We start from the raw sequence: 21,226 nt of genomic DNA on the forward strand, positions 1-21,226 counted from the left end.
TTAATTAGTACATGCTGAAAGCAGTTAATGTTAGTGGACGTGTAAATACTATAAACAGTTAAATTGGCGGTTTATTTATAAATTCCTGAAGCAGTTGAAGTGTCAGTTGACTTGTAGATGTGGAAAGCAGTTACGGTAAACTTGTAAAGTAGTTGCAGTGTCAATTGCCTTGTTGAGGCTAAAAGCAGTCAGTCTACTTGTAAATGCTAAAAGCGGTAAAAATGGCAGCCTATTTGTATTCTTAAAGCAGTTGAAGTGTAAGTTGACGTACAGATGCTGACAGCAGTTACATTATCCATTGACTTTTAGTAAAGTGTCACTTCACTTATAAACGATGGAAGCAGGTACATTTGAAGTGTCAGTTGACTTGTAGATGCTGAAAGCAGTTAAATCATCAGTTCATTTGTAAATTGTTAAAGCAGTTGAAGTGTCACTTCACTTGTAAATGATGGAAGCAGTTAAAATTGAAGTGTTAGTTGGCTTACAGATGCTGAAAGCAGTTGAAGTGTAATTTGACTTGTAGGTGCTGAAATCAGTTAGATCGGCAGTTTAGTTGTAAATTTGTAAAGCAGTTGAAGTGTCAGCTGGCTTCTAGATTATGAAAGCAGCTGAAGTGTTAGTTGACTTGTAGGTGCTGAAAGCTGTTAAATTGTCAACTGCACTTACTTGAAATACCATTAGAAGTATTAGACGTTAACTAAATCAAACCATCGTGGATCTCCAGGAGGAAATACCGTGAAATTATTATTATTGTTTTTTTCCCCCTGATATTCGCCATTGAAATGTTTTCATCATCTCCTGACGTTGTTCAAATAGGGCAGGAGGACTCTGAGGACAGCCAGGAGTGAGACTGAAGACCTTGTTCTTCGCGGCAGCGCGTACAGGCTTCACCACAGGAAGAGAGAATTATGTAGGAGGTGGAGGAGAGTCACCTTGAGGCCTTCTCCACGGGCAGATACATAATTCAGCCTCACAACGCAAATATTAATGAAGGCTTTTCTCAGCCTTCTGTTGTTGTTCTGGCAGCAGTTCATTTCAAGAAAATACCAACGCAGTTAAAGATGCACTGTGACTGTGAATGGGTATCACTGTTTCTATTCAGCGTCAATACATTAAAATAAAGCCATACGGGCAAATGCATGATTTTCTAATGCTCTGTTTTGTTTCGGGTGCTTGGAAACGCGACTCTAAATGAATCCTAATGCTGCTGATGGATGTGTTTAGATAGTTTGGTGATTTGGAGCTTGTCGCTTGTTCCCGAGTGACCAAGAAAATGAATCGCTGCTGCTTCAACAATCCGGCTCATTTTTACTCTAAAACATTAGAAAAGCCGAGAGGTCCCTCCTCCATCTGCACTCAGGGTGTTTGATTTGCTGACACGGTTTCTCGCCTTCCTCAGGTGGACGGTGACATTCCCACCAGAGTGAAGAGAAATGCCCACGAGCTGATTTTGGATTTCATCAGATCGAGACCTCCACTGAAACCGGTGAGTGTGTTTGGCCTCGTATTACAAATTCTCTCAAAGCGGTGTCAAGAAGGAAACATCTTAAGTGCGCTGCACGTATGTAAGAACCAGAACTCAAGCATAAATAAATTGAGGTGAATAGTTTACTTAAGTTTAAAGAGGTTAATGTCTGTTATTGATGTATTAATTGATGATAATGCATCATTGTCAAAACAAACTTTCCTCGAATAGATCATTTGACGAACACTAGCTTACGTCAATAACAATGAGCTTTTTGGACTTGCAGCCACATTTTGTGTTCTTGAAGCTCAGTTCTTCAGCACATTCAGTCTCAAATAATATAATAGATGCTACATTTAAGTGTCAAGTGTCTGCTTTAATTTCAGTGTGTTTATATATAGACAACACTGTGTGTGACATACAGTATTTTTCCTTCTTTTTAATATTAGCTGAAATTAAAGCTATTCAAATACATGTGGTTTGGGCTGTAATTATCCTTTACTAATAGACTGATGCTAATATTTTCCAGAAACATTTTTCTGTTAATTGATACACATTTTTTGGTCTTTTTTTTTTTTTCCAGCTTACACAGATTTAGCATATCTTTCTCTCCTCAGAGTTTAACACTGATATCGTGGCACGGAGCTTCAATCTAGTGAATTCTGCTCAAGCTTTACAACTGGAGTTTTTATGTCCACGTTTTATTGTGCAGTGATGTTTCAAACACGGATCGTAAACGTTAATATTCACTGGACACAATCTGTCGATGCATAATGTTTTTAAATCTTTGCGCCTTTTTTCGTCTGCATTTGTTTGTACGGAATAATTAATATTTTGGCCAGCGAGAGCCGTTTTTTTTTTTTTTTTTATTTTAAATTTAATTTCTATTGCTCAGAAGTACGGATGTGTGGATGTGGTCCAATTATTTCTCCTTGTCAGGTTTCAGAGCGCAGCCTCCCTCCTCCTCCCCCGCAGCAGCCGTGCCTCCACGACTTGGTCCTGGCCGGGATCAAGCAGGAGAGAAAGCTCCGGCCGGTGGTCCCTTCCAGCTCCAGACGTAAGACCGCAGTCGTTCACCATTATTTTTTATTTTGTTACTGAACTGCAGCTGCTCAACAAAGGTCCAATTAGTTCACCACACATAAGATACCATGAGTTTTGTAATGATGCAATGATGAGAAATGTTCACATCTGCCTTTTATTAAATGATGAACAAAACAATAAGAGGGAATACAGTAATGTAAAAGCATGAATATAATTTTTTTTTTAAATGATTAAGAGAAAATAAAATAATGGCCATAAAACATTTCAATCCGAAACCAGTTGGAATTTAACGATATGAACATTTTTAGCTGTTCATATCCTGAAAGCGTGCAAGATCCTGGAGAGCTTTAAAGATGACGGAAATCATTTTAAAATCAATACAGAAAAGGATTCGGAGGCAGACGCGAAAGTACCTGTTGTTGTATTGAATTAAAATGATGACATCAGCACTGATGCGGTTGTCTGTAGTCTCTGCACTGCAGCCTGTGAAGGTGCACGAGAGTATTTTTTTTCCATTTAGCGATACAGTAAACGTGGAGGTGGTTTTACATTTCAAAAACATTGACCAGCTATTTACAGAACAAGGTCAGCTAATTCAGCCAAGGGTGATGATGGAGCTTGGTTTTGCAGGGAGTGAAATCACACAACGGGACTGGGACTGTTTAAAGCTGCTGTGAGTTATTTGTGGAAACCAGGACCTCACTTTCAATTAAAGGCACTTGTGGTTGAGCAGCGTCTCTGCTGATATATCCGCGTGTTGGAGCTTGTGGCGGTTAAAGAAAATGGTAATCAAGACTTAAAGAGAATCGAATTATTTGCACTTTTCGGTTACTTTCCAACATTGGAATTTGAATGGACTCGTTAATTAACCTTTTGAAAGCAGAATCATTGTTAATATTGAGCATTTGGTATTAATACCAAAAATAAAACTATAAAACCATTTATTTGGGCAATTTTTGGCTTCCATGATCTGGATGAATTTAAATTTTCCTCACTCACCCATCTGTCAGTTACTTTTTTTTTTTTTTTATAACAAATAATCGTGTTTCACAATCAGCTGATATCATAGAAAATCTGGGCACCAGTGAAACTGACTGTGTTTTAGATGAAGAAATATTATGTTGACACGCGTAATGAGCAAAAAACGTGAAACGAGAAAAAGTACGTTTTGCTCAAATTGCGACTCATTGACTGAAATTAACATTAAATGCAGTTGAAAAGCTGCAGCAGCAACAACGTTGGTTTATTCTAATTATATTTCTCAAACTGAGACTGTTAATGAGATAGAGATACTAAAATGTCAGACACGGTACATCTGAGGATCGCTGCCTTCTGATCCCAGACTTTGTTGTTCCCTGACTGTGTGCGTGTTCGGTTTCTCCTCCCTCAGCGTTTGGTTCTCTGCCCTGCCTGGCTCAGACGTGTCCTTGCAATGTCAAATCCACTTCGTGCATCGACCTGTCCTTGTCGGAGACCCGGCCGCCGTCCCGCCCGCGCGTCCTGCTCAAGGCCCCGACTCTGGCCGAGATGGAGGAGATGAACATATCCGAGGTGAGCTGACATCTTGGAAGGGAAAAACAAACAAAAAAAAGGAAACCGCTGGGAATCCCTGTTGTCGTCTCGGTTGACTGGTGTTTTTCACAGCAGCACATGCTCCTGTTTCCCAGCCTAAGTGGGTTAAGATTCCTCTGTGGAGAGAGCAGGGTGGGAAGGGAAACAATGATGGGGATGAATCCTTTTTCTCTTCCGTACAAAGACTCAACAGCTTGGGAACGTGTTTTTCTTTTCCCCGCTCCCTCTGGCTGCGTTATGTCAAACATCCAAACTCCCCGTTGCTTCAGCATTTTAACAAATATCCTCGCTGGCCCAGGGAGGAGCCAGCTGGAGGTCAGAACTATTTTCTGCTTCATCCTCGTGGAGAATGACGTGTTTGCTGACTCCCTTTTCAGTCGCTTCTGTTTTCCTTTTTCATCCCACTTTCCCCATTTGCAGTCTTTTTCTCATTGTGAACCAAATTTAGGTTAGAAAAGGTCTCGTGGGTTTCTCATCTCGTCTCCGCTCTCCTTTTTTGCTGTCACGTTGCAGCAGATATCCTGTGGAAGTCTTAAAGCCTCCTCTGTGGTCACTGGCAGTCTCTTTACATCCAGTATTGGGACCGCAGACAGTAAATAACACGCTGTAATATCCCATCTGCCACCGCAAAATTAACCAATTTAAAGAAGATTACAGTTCAAGTTCTGCAAACACTTCTTGGAAGACGAGATGTCAGATATTAGCATATATATATATATATATATATATATATATATATATATATATATTTATTTTTTATATATATTTTTTTATTTGACCTGAAAAACGAATCTATTCAGGTGGGATCAACTTGGCAGAGCGTTGGAGGAGGGCTGAATATTCCCAGGATATGCAGGATATGATCTGTAAATAGACATGGATATTCAGGAAGCGAGTAAACGTGAATAAATGTCCATAAATCTGCATAGAAATCATAAGACGGAGTTCCGAAGTTGCCTGAGAATTATCACATTTTTCACTTATCTTCAAGTATAAATAGTTGTCCACTGCTAGCTGTCTGCTAATAGCTAATTCTAATCATTTTAATTGGAAAATACAGGCCTCACATAATTACATTATGTCAAGCTTAAGAGGCGTCGTTCTCCTGACGGCTTTAATTTCTTTCCATCGTGGTGTTGGTTATCAGATAGGCTTGTGTGTTGGTGTTAAGTTTCCATCCGATTGACCAAAAAAAAAACCATCTCCTTCATTCTCCATTTTCACACAAAAGCTGAATTTCACGCTGAGCTGATAACATGCAGGAGAAGGAAAAAAGATCTTCCCGCTTTAAAATAACGAAGACGTAGCTCTGGGCAGTTTCACAGGAGGAGCAGTGAGTTTGCTGAAAAGCAGGAAGTTGTTTCAGCCGTATTAATTACAGGGGAGGGGCAGTAAAATGTGACTCGCGTACATCCTGCACTAGTTTGGAAGTCACTGATCAGGGCAGTTGACATTAAAATCACAGCACCTGCAACAAACACATAAATCCTGCTCTAATGGACAGTTCACTAATCCAAGCTTCACTTTATTTGGGAAAAACAAAGTAAAAGTAAAAATGACAGCCATCTTCTGTTCTCGGTTTACAGTATTTCCACGATAAAGCAGTTGTTAGGTCACCTGTGGTCGTCCTTAGAGTCAGAGTGAGGAGCTCGAACGTTCAGAGGGAACTATGAGGTGGTTCAGGCAGCTGATCCGGACCCTCATGGCTGCCTTGCACTGGCTGGTCTCCGGGGACGTCTCGAATTCAAATGCCTAGGGTAGCAAAAACATCAGTTTCACTGTTTGTTAACATACTTTTGGAGGCCACTGTTTATAATCTGGATGAGTAAACACTTCAGATCGGCTGGAAAACACCGCCGGGAGAAGGACGTGTGGACGAACTTGCTTAATTAGCTGCCGTCACATCTCATCTTCAGATAAACAGCAGGGAATGAGTGAATGGAGGAAAGACAAGTAGAAAAATAGAATTGATGAAGAGCTCTAGAAAAGTACCAATTCAATAAATGGCTTGAGGTCCTGGTCTGTATTTGAGTTCATTAGCTAGATAAGATTCATTTGTCTTTTCTGTCCTTCATCTTTTCCTTACTTTCCTCCTTTCTTACGCCTCCTCTTCCTCCCCACCTTTTAACCCTTCGCTCTCCCCAACCCGACCTCCAGGAGGAAGAGTCTCCAGACAACGGGGAGCTGAGGCGGGTGGAGAGCTCGCCCACGCCTCTGAAGAGGGACCGGTCCTTCTCGGAGCACGACCTGGCGCTGCTCCGCAGGGAGATGCTTCCTTCGCTCTCCGAGTCGGACCAGCTGGGCGGAGCGTTCAGGCTGAGGGGCGAGAGGCCGCGGTCCAGGACGATGACGAGCGCCGGGCTGACTCCTCTTCACAGAGGTCAGACTGATCATCCTGGATGTTCATTTTTTAGATCAATGTTGGTCACGGAAATTGTATTATTCAGTCGTTTTACATACTCAGTTGAAATAGCCTTTTTCTATCTCTATTAAATTTAGATTATAGAAAAATATCTGTATTTCCACAGACAGTCATATCAATTTTAGATGAATATTTAATGACTGTATTTTTACAGAAGCAGCCAAAAATGTGGACACAACTTCTCATTTAAGTGTTATTTTTTTACCATTTTCTACAGTGGAAAAACAAAACTGTGGACATCAAAACTATGAAATAACACATCTGGATTTATGTAGTGAACAAAAAAGGTGTAAACAACCAAAAGTGTGTGATAAACCCCCTTAAATGTTATCTCATCTCATTTTCAAAGTAGTTTTTTAAGGATCTTCTGACAAACACACACTCAGGACTGATAACAAGCTGTAATCAGGGTTTTTCATTGCAGGACTGCAGCATGGTTTTTTTTTTTTTTCCATTCGCTCTACAGTCAGAAGTCGGCGGTTAATTAATCCCAACCCAACACCGCTGCGGCTCATTTCAGAGGTTACATCTTTCTGTTTGGCCTGAAAGGGAGATAATTAACCACATCAGCTGCTTTAGTTTGTGCTTGCTGTGAAAACCTGCAGACTCTTCTGGTCCAGCTGTGGCAGATGATTTTCATTGGCTGCAGTTTTAATTCTCCTCCCACAGAGGGAGACACACCACCAGTCTAATTTTTATTATTTATTTATTTTTTATGGAGGAGCAGATGTTTTGCACCTCTATATTTATTAAGGTGGTTATGACACTTTTAGAGGCTGAAGAGGCAAATTTTGAAAAAAGAAGTTTTAATCCCTGGGAGGAGGTGGAGGATAAAATATTCTATGTAAATTTTAAACTTCAGAAAAATGATATTATCTGGTCTGCAGTGGATGTTGACATTTCAGCAGGATGGGAAAAAAAAACATAGAAAGGAAATAAAGATCATTAAAAACCTGCTTTGTGATCATAGAAAAAAAGGCCAGAGAATCGTCACATTTAAAATTTTCTTCAGCGTCACAGTAATCCGGTGGTAGTTATCTGTACATTCATAGGTGCATTACGAACAGGAGCTGCTAATGTATAATTCGGCTACATTTAATGGCGCCAATTTAGCAAAATGTAAAAAAAAAAAAATACAGGTGATGAAACGAGAACAGCAGCACCTCCCTGCTGGCATTACAACAGCACATTAATAAGGGGTGGAGCTCTCCCGACGGCTTTAATTTCACAGCTATCCTCATTAAGGATCAATGAACTAAACGTTTGGATGTTTTACGTAAGAATTTGGCCTTTAAACCGACATCAGACGCCACAAACAGACATGATGCACTCACATCATCAATACAGCCTTTTAAAGTTTAGCCCGGAGGCGTGGAAGCGACGCGATGTGCCGTCACTACAAAGTCATGACAGAAACCAACAACTGCTTGCTTCTGCTGTTAAAACAGAGTGTTTGTTCCTTTCCAACTTTCAGGGCAACACAATGATTCAGCGGAGACTTTATGTCGCCACTGCTTCCCATCTCCACCTCGAGCACTAACCTCATTAAATTACGGTTACCTCACTGAAATAAGAGCCGTGTCAGTCCCCTGTGGTGCTGACGGTGGGGAGGAGAGGGGGCAATGGGGGTAGGGGGTGGGAGGTGGGAGGTGGGGGCTGGGAGGGGTTGTTGACAGGGATTCACATGAAGCTGTTGAGAGACTTGTGATGGACTCTAATCAAATATAAAGATGTGCTGACGACGTCCGACTGGGTGAGGGAGGGTAGGAAGCTAATGGGCTGGAATTGTGTGCTGCGTGAAAGCCCGGGGAAGGATGTTATCTATAGTTTGATGGCCATGATTCATGCATTAGCAGCCTCGCCGTCCACATCCAGAGGTAATCGTTTGAAAAACGATCCTGACTTCAATCGACTCTCAGCCTGCAGACGGCTGCAGAACGATCCACACGCCGCTGCACGCCACGAGCCCTCCAGGCCGAGTGAAGAGCAGTGCCGTGTTCCAGATGACGTCCTTTTCCTTAGAACATTAACAAATAGTGCTCTCGCATGTTATGGCACTAACTCGTGCAGTAAAGGAATTTTGACAGGCTCGTGTCGTTTCAAGTCGCACACTGTTGTTTCGGGAACCGAGCGGTCTGGTCTGCAGCTTTAATTATTTTTTTTTTTACCCAGAAACCAACGTGTTTCGGTGCCCACACTGATTCTTCTGTCCAGCAGCAGAAGTGAAAAAGAAACACTTGAGTTTGGCGTTCGGGAACAGCTGCAGCTTCCTCAGACGCCTTAATTTGAAAATTCGTCACGCCGGTGGCCCCGCCCCCTTTCCTCTAAGTAGCCAAGATGGCGACTGTTTAGGGTGGAAAGTGTCCCGAGTTTCACACTTCTTTTTATTTGGCCCATTTTGAGTGCATCATCCTGGTACTCGTCGTGCCCTGCATGTTTCTGTACTCGACAGTGTGAACGCACTTTATGCGCTTAAAATAGTGAGCGTTAGTACACAAGTACAACATTGCAGCACAGGAGGGGGGAGGTTTGTTGTGCAGTACCCGTCTCTGCCAACGGGGGGACTCTCCGGCCTCGACCGTGTTGGTGTCAGGATCTAAGCCTGTAAGCCCCGGCTGTCATCGGCAGCTGATCCAAATTATATGTACTGATGATGTTTACCCGCCTGCTCCAGCCTTCCTCTCGGCCTGTTTACTTTCCATTAGAGCCAAATTGACACCTTCCATTTGGAAGGATCGAAGAGGCTCCCAGAGCCGAGAGTAGCCGCCGAGCCGACCTCTCGCTGAGCTCTAAGTTACAGATGTAGCAGCGCGGGCCGAATCACTCCACTGAAATCAGATTAATAATAGATGGCAGCGTTAGAGTCGATCAACGAACGCTCTGCGGGGCTGAGATCTGAGACGGGCCTGAATGAAAGGGAGCCGATGTGTAATTCATGGACTTGTTAGACCGGGATTTGTGTCTTTCTCTCATTCACTCTCTGCTGGGCCTCGTTTGATTTCAGCCTTATTCATTTGACTTACCTCCTCTGTGTCTCTTTCCCTCTTCAACCCTCCCTACACGACAGCCTCCTTCCCGGTTCACGGCTGGTCGCCGTCGTCTCCGGGCCGCCTGTCTCTGACTTCGGTCGACGAGACCACGGAGCCGTGGGAGACGACGTCGGGCTCCAGAGCCGAAGACGAGCACCAGTGGATGGTGAGATGAAATCGCGGCAGGGAGACGCCACTGCAAAGAGTTTCATCCTGTCAAACCAACTTCATCTCTTATCGAGTCCTTAAAGCACAATTTCCTTAATCGAGCGCCATAAGATTAGTGTATTTTGGGGAAATTGAAGAAGAATTTAAAGTGCGCTCAATGAAGGATTGAGCCGAGTAAATCATGCACCATATCGTCGGTAAAAGGAAAGTTTTAAAAAAAAAAGTGGCATTTTTTTTTTTGGTGTAGGTTTCCCTTTGTGTTACATAAACCAGGTAAGATGGGAGATGCTACCTGACTGAGTTGAGCGATGATGAGCAGCTTAGAAGAGAGACGTTACAGAAGGTTTAGAAAGAGTAAAGCTTAAGCCGGGGTGTTTACAGTTTGGGCTGTTTCCAAGGATAATGATGGCCAATGACAGTATATGAGTGTTCAGTCTCTTAAGATAATAAAGGCTGGACAGACCCGATGCTTCAGCAGTGCGGCGTTGTATGAAATCGGCATCCTCCAATTACCGTTGTCAAGCCAAACAGAAGAATTTAAGTGCGCCAAGGTGAGAGTAGAGTTTCAGTCGGCAGGAAGCAAAGACGAGGTTGACGAGGAAGTTGGCACCGGCGCTAATGACAGGAAGGAGGTGGCAGGAGGCACCAGGGGCTGCAGCCTGGCAGGCAGAGGTGGTGGGGAGGGTGCAGCAAGGAGATATGTCGGGGCAATAGGTCAGGGTGAACTGGGAGAGAGTAGAGAAGACTTAGTAGGAGACTTAGTCTATCGCCAGATAGATCAAAAAGTTAAATTTTAACCCTCCTCAGTCGTCCCTTCAGCCTTCCGGTCGTCAAGCTACAACAACCCCACTCAGATCACTATATCATCTATTTTTAACTTACCGAGTCTCCCGGAAAGCAAACTACCGGTTAAATATTTTACTTTTTAGTCCCGCTGTGCAAAGTAGATACTAGTTAGTACCCCGGCGTCCCGTTTGTCAGGAGAAAAAAAAAATAAAAAAATCAGAGATCAGCGTTTTTGACATCGTCGGTGCAACTACAAAGCAACTCTTTGACATCGAGTTTTTGTTCAAACTGTACAAAACTGTACAAACGTTCAACGTTGTCGTCAAAACATTGTGCGGGGTTGTTTTCCCCCCAGAAAGGGGGCGTGGCTATGAGGATGATGTAATGCTGTTCTGACGAATACTGGAGTTACAATTAGAATCAGCTTCTCACTGATAAACAGCATCATTGACATTCATGCCAACATCTCACGTCATAATCGTGAAAAATTTTAGGAAACATTTCTTATAGGAACACAGAAAAAAAAAATATATGAATATTTTTGTTTAGTTTCACTGGTGTTTTGTGTGAGCTATTTTACGTTGCATCAATTTGAAGTATGTTTATTTTTCGAATCTTCCTCTGTTATCTCAGAATTTTTTTTTTTTTTTTTTTTTTTACGTAAATAAAATTGTAAATAAAAATCGGACCGACGAGTTGTTCTTCCGTGTTTCAGGAGGAGTTCAGCCACCCGGTGGAGAGTCTCGCCTTGACGTTGGACGAGGTCATCAACGTTCGCCGAGTTCTGGTCAAAGCAGAGATGGAGAAGTTCCTGCCGAGCAAAGAGCTGTACAACAGCCTGAAGAAAGGGAAGGTGAGCGTTGAGTGGAGCTCCGTGCCGTTTGTCTCCGTGCCGTTTGTCTCCGTGCCGTTTGTCTCCGTGCCGTTTACAGTGAAAGGACTCAGTAACTGTGAGTGTGTTCCCAGGTTTGCTGCTGCTGCCGGGTGAAGTTTCCTCTCTTCTCGTGGCCGTCCACCTGCGTACTGTGTAAAAGGTGTCATCTTTCATCTATTTCTCAAATATTTAATCCTCCTGCCAGATTTATATTTACAGTTGCCTGATGTTCTGTTGAAGTTTTACTTATCCGTATTCGTTTCTTTAAGTTTGATTTCACGAAGCCTCGATGCCGCCGAGATTTTATCGATTGCCGTGCGTCAAAGTTTGTAAAATGAGACTCCTGTTTCTTCTTCTGACGTTTACTGTCCTCGTTTCCCCTCGTAGTTGAGTTTCATCTGTTAAAACTGCCAGCTGTTACCCAGCTGGGAACGAACCACCCACAAACACAACCAACACATGCGAACTGAGAGGTGTATTGATTTGTTTTTGCTCTTCTTACAGGTCAGTCTGTGGATCCTGCAGCGCAAAGGTAACTCGTAGTACATGATCGGGGATTTTAATTCCAAAGCCTGTTTCCGTGATTATTCGGCTTTGTATTACTTTGCAATCGCCTTTTTAACCTGGCTTTTTTTTATTTATTTATTTATTTATTTTTTTCTTAGAAACTTTCATGGCCTTTATTTTGTGTTATTTTCGTTGCTTTTATTTTATGGTATCTTTTATTTTTTATTTTTTATTTTTTTTTCTTAACTGATTATTTAAAAGAAAATATTTGTAGTTTATGAAGCACTTTGCTCTAACTTGTTCAAAAAGTTTCATTAATTGTAAAGCAATTACAAAAGTTGATTTGACTCCTCTGTTAACAAAAGGAGAACTCTAAGATATATTATACAAATTCAGCTCTCAAAAATTATCAGCAGCTTATTCACAATCAAATATGTGAAATTTGAATGACTAGAAATATAAATAATACAAGTGAATGCACCATGTGTATACCAAAACTTTTGTAATTTTACATATGGACCTGAAATTTGATTCACTTGACAGTAAATGTAAGAACCAGGAAATGTAACATTTTACGTGTTTTATTATTCATGTATTCGTAGGTTCACTGTAAAAAACAAAAAACAAATTAAGTGCAAACTAATCATTTTCAAAGATAGAGTAATTATTTTTTGCACATTTGATGGTTCAAGCATCTCTTATTTAAGCCATTAACCATGTTCCTGTGGTGTGGAATGAGAAGTTATTAAGTATTAAATATAGAAATGTACAGTGACACAGAGCAGCTGCTGCATGGAGACGTTAAATGGGACACTGTACCACTTTATTAACACATTATTTCTGTTGACGTCACTTCTTCTGTTGTTCTTTTGCTGGTTTTGTCTTGTTGCCTCCGTCCCAGGCCGTGTTGGATGTTTGCTTCTGTGCTCTGTAGGTTTGGATTTTGTGTTTTTGTACTTGTTTGTTTTATTTTTGCATTAACGTGTGATGCTGTGCTTCATTTGTATTATTAGATTATTGTGGTTTGTTTTTGTGGAAGTATGTGCGTTTGTTTTTAGGTTTTCTGTTGCTTTGCGACTTTGATTGGTGTGTCGTCCTTGATGTTTGTTTGTTTGTTTGTGCGTTTGAACCTGTTAGTTGTACTTGAGAGAGTCTGCAAATAATTGCGAAAGTATTTTTGCTGCGAAAGTCATCTGCTACACAGATTCTTCCTCTTCTCTTCCCTCTGCCTGATCGTTCTCCTCCTGTTTTGCTTCTTGCTCTGCTCCAGATGAAGATTCCCTCCAAGAAGATGGCCCATATCCCCGTGTACACTGTGGGCTTTCACAGCACTCCAAAGAGCCATGGACACAAAAGCCAAGTCTACAAGTGAGCCTCCGGTTGTCTTTTAATTTAGAGAATCGTAAAGCCGACTGAAAATGAAAGATTTCGACATAAATAATCTCCCTGAGCTCCGGTCGAAGGTCAAAACAAATTCACGATAAAAAAAGAAAAGAAAAAAAGAAAAAGTGTTGGAGATAATCAGCACACAACGTTATCGCTCAATCCGTGAATCAGACGTCAGCCAGCAGCCGGAGGGTAGTTTGATCTCTGCCACCTTCCCTCCAGTACCACCACCATGACAGGCTTGATATTTTTAGCCCCGCTGCTGTTAAATCTCTAACAAGACTTAAGAGTCCTCAGACACGCTCGCAGCTCCGTGACAGAAAGCACTCGGCTCAGAGCGCCGCGTTGCCAAATGTCACCCCGCTAGCATGCTCGCAGTGACGGAGCCGACGGCGCCGACGGCGCCGATGCTCAGGCGGGCGCCATGTTTACCGCGCTCACAGCTGCAGTTAGCACGAACACGCAGTACAACTCGGGCTTATGTTACGATACATGATGTATCATGAGACAAATTAAAATCGGGACGGAATCAATAGAATTCAGTTTAAATGTAAAAAGTAAAACAAGAAATGAAAATAGTGGAAAACCTTTAATAAGGCATATGAAAAGATAAGAATGTAAACTAAATAAAAATGATCAAATAATAATAGATAGAAAGATACAAAATTATTATTAACATTTTTTTTACAGTTCAACCATGCTACAAATATTTCTTAATTAACAAAATTAGAAACCTTGTGTTGTCACTAGAAGAAAAAACATCAAGTCGGCAGGCTTCATCCTCTGAGGACCATGAATGAAGACCAAAGATGTCAAAGACGTCTGAAATCTCAGCTCTGTAGACTTCTTTCTTTACAAATTCTTCTTTATTATGAGGACATTTAGGAGAAACACAATATTTAATCAGGTACAGTCAAAGTAAAAATAATTGAAATGCAAAATGATTCTCTTATCACTTATTACCACAAACAAAAAATGACATCTTTTTATATTAAGTTTACTTTTTCAGTGATTTTTCTTTTTCTTTTTTTCTACTTCAGTAAAGTGTTAATTTAATCTCTTAAATTTAGAGTTTTAGTTTATCCAACCTGAAATATTTACTTTTGTTATTCCAGGTTGGGAAAAAAAAAACACATTACTTTACATTATCACAAGTTCTGTTAATTTACTGAAGCTTAAAGTAACTCATTTATTTATGCTACTGTCACTTTAAATTCTTGGTTGACAAAAAAACCAAAACTTTTTTACTGCTGATCCTTTTGTTGTGTTGAACTTCACGATGAAATATGATGAGCTTTATTTGTCAAATTTCTCACAGCATCTCTCCTACGTGGATTAAACAAAACAAATTAATAAAACAAATTAAAAAAAAAAAGAACAGGATCAGAAAGCAGCAAAAAAAAAATAACAGCATAATGTTTGAAACATTTTGTGCAACTTAAAACTTCAAATTTAAAAGGCAATAATCTGTATTATGTGTTAATATTTAATATGGAAAGGTGTAATGATGATTGCTGCTGGCTGGGCCCGCGTCATGCCAACACTCCTCTCCCTCTATTTGTGACTATTTACTAATACTTAAAAAGGCCATTTAGTAACTTCTACCCAGATGAGGACAAAACAACTTCCTACTACGAAGGTCACTGGAGTTAACGTTGACTTGGCAGCTGGATGGACTCCAGCTGGCCCAGTTTCCTCACGCCGCTCTCAGACGGTCACGTTACGCTGGTTCAATCCAAGGACGTACGAGAACCTGGAGTTAAGACCACAGGTTAAACCTATTTAAGTCCGCCCCTCCCTCCAGCCGCTGACTGCTAACCTCCTCCAGCCTGAGCAGAAACACAGCCTCTGTGCTTACTCCAACCAGTCGCCTACTCAATCCAATCACCAACATCTCCCCCCTTACCCCCCGCTTCCCCAGTTCACCCACCCACACAAACACACACACTCCACCCGCTCTGTTGTTGTATAATCAACGCAGCGCCTCTTCCAAGGCCTCTAAGCAGCCATTATGTAATAATTACCCAGCTGTCATTAATATCCTCACTCCTTGTAGCTGTGTGAAGAAAGACGTTGTGCCAACAAGGGATGAACAGTGACTTGTGTGTGTGTGTGTGTGTGTGTGTGTGTGTGTGTGTGTGTGCGCGCGCGTGCGCTGGCGTGGTGTTGTTGTGCTGCTGATCTGCTGTCCAACACCTGTCACCACGACCCGACCGTGCCGCTATAGGGACAGGAAATGGTTTGTTTTGCAAATGTTGGCACTATTCTAATCAGGAGACCTGACCTTAATCTGCTCGTTAGCGGTCGCGATGGTCCCGCCCCTCCACCGCTGCATCATGTTTCGATTTCAATCACTTTAAATGAGCTTAGAAAGATCAAGTGTGGCTTCGTGTTTGCAGATGTTCAGCTGATTTACTGCGAGAAATAGGAAAGTCACAGAAACAGTCAATATTTATCAGTTCTCTTTTAAAAAATAAATAAATAAAAAAAAAGGCTGCCACAACAAAGATAGAGAGAAATATATTGCAAATCAAACAGTGGACGCTATGCATATAATTTTTTATTTTTTTCGTGACCCAGTAACATCAGGGTAAAGAAAAATAAAGTTAAAGCAGCATAGATAAAAGTTTTTAGTTCTTTTGTTGTAGAAAAACATTTGGATCATGTGGACTCATATCAGCCTGTTTTACAATAAATAACCTGTGTGTCGTGCTAAAATTAACCTTATTAAAATATTTGGTCAGCGTTAAAAGTTTACTAACTTTAGCACAACATGACTGAAAAAGGGGAATTAGTGTCTGCTTGGTCATTATTTTACAGAAAATTAAGTGATGATACCGTTAGGAAAGTCTCTTTTAATAGGATTCTAGATTATTATTTTTTTTTTTTTTTTTAATATAAAACCACTGACATCCTCAAATGTAACTTCTGCTTTGGAAAAAAAAGATTTATTTTCATTCAATAATAGTATGGACAGGTTTCCCATTTACATGGCTTTTTATACGTTTCCTTTTTTTTTTACCTCTTTGGGACTTTGCTGTGTGAAATGTTCTGTATTAAATAAACTTCACTGACTTAATTAGAAACATTTAAGCTGCAGGGGTTGAAAACAAGTTTCACAAAGTCTTAACAGCTCAAATCCCAAAGTGACGTCTTCAAATGTCTTTTATCCAATAAACAATTCAATACCCCCCAAAAATGTAGTTTAAAATGATAGATGACATAAACTGTGAAATAATAACATGCGAGAAGCTAAAACCAGGACCTTTGACAATAAAATAACAAAAAAAAAAGTTTTTTCTTTGTCTAACCAGCTGATTGTTGCAGCTCTCAATCCATCAATTACAAATTATAAACCCACATCATGGATCATTTCGATTTATTTCAACTATTTTATTGTGGCTATTTTGGCTGTGTGCTACCTTTACACTCTCTAACTCTGCTTGGAGAATCAGTAAAAACAGCGTTTCTATGTATCAGGGCGGAAACTGTGAGCTCCCGGCAGCTTTCAAGAAAACTGTGATTTTCTTCCGTGAATCATTTCAAACTTTTGCTTTTTGTTGTTGTTGTTGTTGTTGTTGTTTGAAAGTAAACGCAGAAACGAGCCGCCTGAAACGGCCATTTTGCTAACCTGCTCACCAACATATTCATGTTGAACGTTGGAGGGTCAAAATAAACCAGAATCGTCCTTTTTTTAAAATGACATCTACAGCCCCACCTCCGGATTCACACGGTATGAAATATGAAACCTTTGTGTCCGTCTGCAGGTCCCTGCGCAGTTTGTCCCGCCGCTCGGTGGAGGAGGAGTTCCCCCACCTGTACGCTCACGGCTGCACGCTGCGGGACATCTGCGCCGAATGCACCAAATTCGTCGCCGACGTCATTTCCTCCAGCCGCCGGAGCCTGGACATCCTCAACAACACTCCCACGAGGGAGGCCAGAGCTGCTGCTGCTGCTGCTGCTGCTGCTGCTGCTGCTGCCGCCGCTGCTCAGAGACCACAGCTGCAGCGTCAGTCCCACCTGGAGTCTTTTCTCACCCTCACCCTCACTGTCACCCTCCGCCTCACCCAGAGTCACAGTGCGGCCCACGCCTCACTCCCCAGGCCCACCACCACCACCACCACCACCACCACCACCAACAGCAGCAGCGGCTCCACGCGTCTTCGCCCTCCCCTTCGCCACAGCTTCGCCGCGCCGAGACGATCAACAGCGTGAACCAATGAGCAGATTGACTGACACTTCATTCCCCCCTCCCTTCCTCCCTTCCTCCCTCCCTCTCTCCCCCCTCCCCTTCTGACCACCGTGTGCACACGCTCACAGGACCGGTCGGGGGTTCTCCGAGGGTTCTAGTGCACCGCAGGAAGGGACTCAAAGAGCCTTCGCATCGGTTCGATTAAATATAGATGAGAGTACATAATCCAGTGAGGGTGCTTCTTTAAATATTGCTGGGTCGGCACATTAAATGCATCGTTTAATGGTTATGCTACGATATTTAAATCCTTAAAAACAACCTATTCCGGAGCTTTGTTGAACCCCTTTTTAGTACGAATCTAGCGACTCCAACCTCACCCGTCATCTTCCATAGCTCACCACGAACGCACACGTGCACAGAGGTATTCACTGCAGTAGGTTTAAATAAGAGGCTCTGTCTGTATCTGCCTTGTCTACAGCACCGTGACTTCACACCCTTGACAGCTGCTGGGCGGGGGGGGGGGGGGCAAGCATATGGACGAGAGGGCAAACCAGGAGAGCTTTGGACGCTGTACACGCCGTGGGGAGCGAAGGTTGGAGGTTTGGTCGGGTTGGTGGAGGTCCGATGGGGTGAAAAGCTGCGCAGCATAGAGTCAACTTTAACATTTTAGCTCTCTGTGGTTGCCTTGTGTGTGTTTTTTTTTTGTTTTTTTTTTTGTCATGAATGTAAATTAGAGAAACAAGCAGAGTTGTAAAATGAAAAGCTTGCACATGGCACAATAACTTTTAATTTTTAATCATCCAAATAAAAGAAAAAGGGATTTGTGGCTGTTGCTGCATAACGAGGCCTCTTTTTTGCGACGCTTGTAAAGTCCCCGGTCCAGCTCGGTGAGGTTTGATGGCGGCGACACTGTGAATGTAACGGGGTGAAGCTACAGGCTGCACCTTTTTAAGCAACGCTGGTCTGAAGCGAGCTGACGAAAACTTCCCGCCTCCCTCACTCCCCGTGGACGCTTGCAATCTGCTCTGGGTTTGTAAACACTAAGTAAACCTCGACTGCAATAAAATCTAACGACAAACACGACTTGTTTGTGAGTTTTACTGTTTTGCTGCGTTCAGCTGTTTTTTTAGCGCCCGCAGAGCTGCTCTTCATTAACAAATGCAACAACGTTTTTCATATTTAAGTGAATGCATGTTTTTCTTACAAGTTAATGGGATTGTAATAAAACCAGAATTATCCTTTAATATTTGGTAGGAAATCCTTAATCAGTCAAAAAAGTTTTTATTAAAAAGTATCTACTAATTTAAAGGTCTTTCGTTGGTTATATGAAGCTAAACGGGTGGAAAATCTAAACGGTTTTACTCGTTTTAAGGCCAGATTTCTGTGCTGTTTTTAAGAAAACTGGGGTTTATCTCGTAATTTTGTTGACGGCGGAGGAGCTTTTGCTGGAAAGAAATCCACTTTCATGCAACTAGTAGAGTCAGCGGTCCTGCGATAAACCTTAATCAAGATCATGGGGTCGTGCAGCTTTTTGTTTGAAATGGGGGATCGATGTTGACTCAACTGTGTGGTCACGTCACGTATGTGCAGAAAGAGCTGCTGCGACACGCATGCATGTTTCAGCGGGTCAGCCCCTTTTCATAGAGAACGAATGAAGACGAATTGACTGCTCGGTAAAATGCTCGCAGATGTGACTCTGCTGGCGGCAAAGAACAAAGACAACGTGGATCCGAAACTCATGTTGCGACTGCGGTGGCGGGTGGAAGAGTGTGTGTGTGTGTGTGTGTGTGTGTGTGTGTGTGTGTGTGTGTGTGTGTGTGTTTCTCTGCATTAAAGATGAACTCGGTTCCCTGAGCCCGTTGGCTTCAACCCAAAAACAAGTGATGTTTTTAAAGGGTTTCTCATGACGAGGATTGGTAATTAGCTTTAAGGTGTAACTACTGTGTGACTGGTGAACTTTGAGTGATTTTATTTTTGATTAAATCATCCTATAATTGAATAATTTTGATTGAAGATGAATTAAACGAAGTCATGAGCGGTAACAAGACTTTTATAATGTGCAGGTTTGTGGTGAGGACAATCGGCATTAATCTAACCGGCCTTGTGCCTTCTCCTGATTTCATCTGAGTGAACTGCCTTTAAATTATATATTTAAATATTTCTATGAAACATAACTTTGAGTCATTGGCTGTAACAGGAGTTTTTTCACTGCTGTTTGAAACCGTTATAATATTCAGCCTCAAGCTAACTAGCCCAGCTTAGCATAATACCTGCAGTGTGACGCGGTCAATTTCTCACGATTTAATTTAATAAAAGTGCCTTTGAATCATATATTTAAATATTGCAATTAAAGATTAATTAAACATTAACCAGCCTCAAGCAACGTAGCTTCATACTTGTAAAATATGTGATTTTATTTCATCTTAAAGCTCCAATCTTTAAGTAACTGAGTGTTTATATCATATACACATAATGCAGCAGCTCAGACTTAATCATAAGACAAAAGATAAAGTAGCACTGATAAAAGTTCACACCAATATTAGCTGTAACCTTATGAGACTGCAGAGAAACTGAGGTGATTTTATTTGATTATTTTTTTTAAAATTTAATTTAAATAATATTCAACTTGTAATGTTCCTATGTCTGTTCTACACTTTGGCTAAGTGAACCTCAAAACTTCATTTAATTGTCTTGTGTGTGTGTGTGTGTGTGTGTAGTTAAGGAGTCCTGATGGAAAAGGTGTTCAAACCTGCAGAATATAGAAGTTAACAGTAAGCGTGCAGATGCCATTAATAGAGTGAACTAAGACGGCTTTATCCCCAGTCAGAGGATCCATAATGCCTCTATTGACGCTCCGCCTCTGTCATCATGAATAAATAATCTACAGGTCTGCATGTCTATTGGCTGCGTCCGCCTGTCATCCGTCTCCGAGTTCCCTCTCAAACTGTACGAAAGCTCGGCTGCGTTATGCAGACTGAAACCGGAAGCTGGGGGATTACATTTCACATTAAAAGCACAAGGAATGCATCAAATGTTTATTTTTCTGTGTTTATCACAGACTGCTGCAGGATTCACCCCAAACACGGATGCAGATTTCTTTGGTCTCTGACTGTACTATGAAGCTTCTCTTACCGCACGTACTGGCAGAACGAGACATGTAAATATTGTTTTATGACTATTTCTAAAATGAGCCAAAAATAAGCCTGCAACAGTGGCAGGTACTGTTTGGCGATGACACAATTAGATCATATTTTTGCAATCATTTGCATTGTTTCCGGGTGTTTTGTTTTGTGTTATCTACCTTTTTTTTTTTCATTTTTTTTTTCATGCTGTAGATCAGCTGTTTGTAAAGTGCCATTAGTTTAAAAAAAAAACAACATAATTTTGCCTTCTTAAATCAACATTTTGAATTAAAAGTCATAATTTTGTCTTCTTAAATCAAAATGTTGAGTTAATAGAGAATTTTTTTTTTAATTCAGACATTTTTTTTCAATTTAAAATTAACTTTTAACTTTGACCTTATCAAAAGTAAGACATTTTGTCTAATTTTTCCTTCTCTTTAAAAAAATTTTTTTATTTCTTACTTTTTTACGTGAGTAAAAATTTTGACTAGTTACCTCACATTTTTGACTAGTAGGTACAACTTTTAACTTTGGTCAAAAAAAATTTACACCTCCCCTCAAAACTTTTATTTCATATTTATGTCAAAATTGTGACTTATCCTGACTAATTTGAATCTTTAAATCTAAAAAAAAAAATCTTAACTTCACTTTAATTTCTT

At 41.2% G+C, this 21,226-nt stretch overlaps 1 protein-coding gene across 1 annotated transcript in view; it reads left to right on the forward strand.

Annotated features, from left to right (window-relative positions):
• Positions 1-18,523, forward strand: part of spire2 (spire-type actin nucleation factor 2) — a 32,996-nt gene extending 14,473 nt beyond the window's left edge. Inside the window, exons 6-15 of the mRNA XM_069714255.1 lie at positions 1,400-1,486; positions 2,405-2,522; positions 3,900-4,060; positions 6,239-6,461; positions 9,571-9,698; positions 11,202-11,339; positions 11,453-11,520; positions 11,865-11,892; positions 13,138-13,235; positions 17,021-18,523. Coding sequence (XP_069570356.1) covers positions 1,400-1,486; positions 2,405-2,522; positions 3,900-4,060; positions 6,239-6,461; positions 9,571-9,698; positions 11,202-11,339; positions 11,453-11,520; positions 11,865-11,892; positions 13,138-13,235; positions 17,021-17,468 — 1,497 coding nt within the window. The 3' untranslated portion in view covers positions 17,469-18,523. The remainder of the gene's footprint in view (positions 1-1,399; positions 1,487-2,404; positions 2,523-3,899; positions 4,061-6,238; positions 6,462-9,570; positions 9,699-11,201; positions 11,340-11,452; positions 11,521-11,864; positions 11,893-13,137; positions 13,236-17,020) is intronic.
• Positions 18,524-21,226: the final 2,703 nt, after the last annotated feature.

Source organism: Brachyistius frenatus, unplaced genomic scaffold (genome assembly GCF_029030835.1).
Source record: "Brachyistius frenatus isolate BFR_SWC_R1_liver_20210118 unplaced genomic scaffold, ASM2903083v1 Contig_129, whole genome shotgun sequence".
Classification (NCBI taxonomy): Eukaryota; Metazoa; Chordata; class Actinopteri; family Embiotocidae; genus Brachyistius; species Brachyistius frenatus.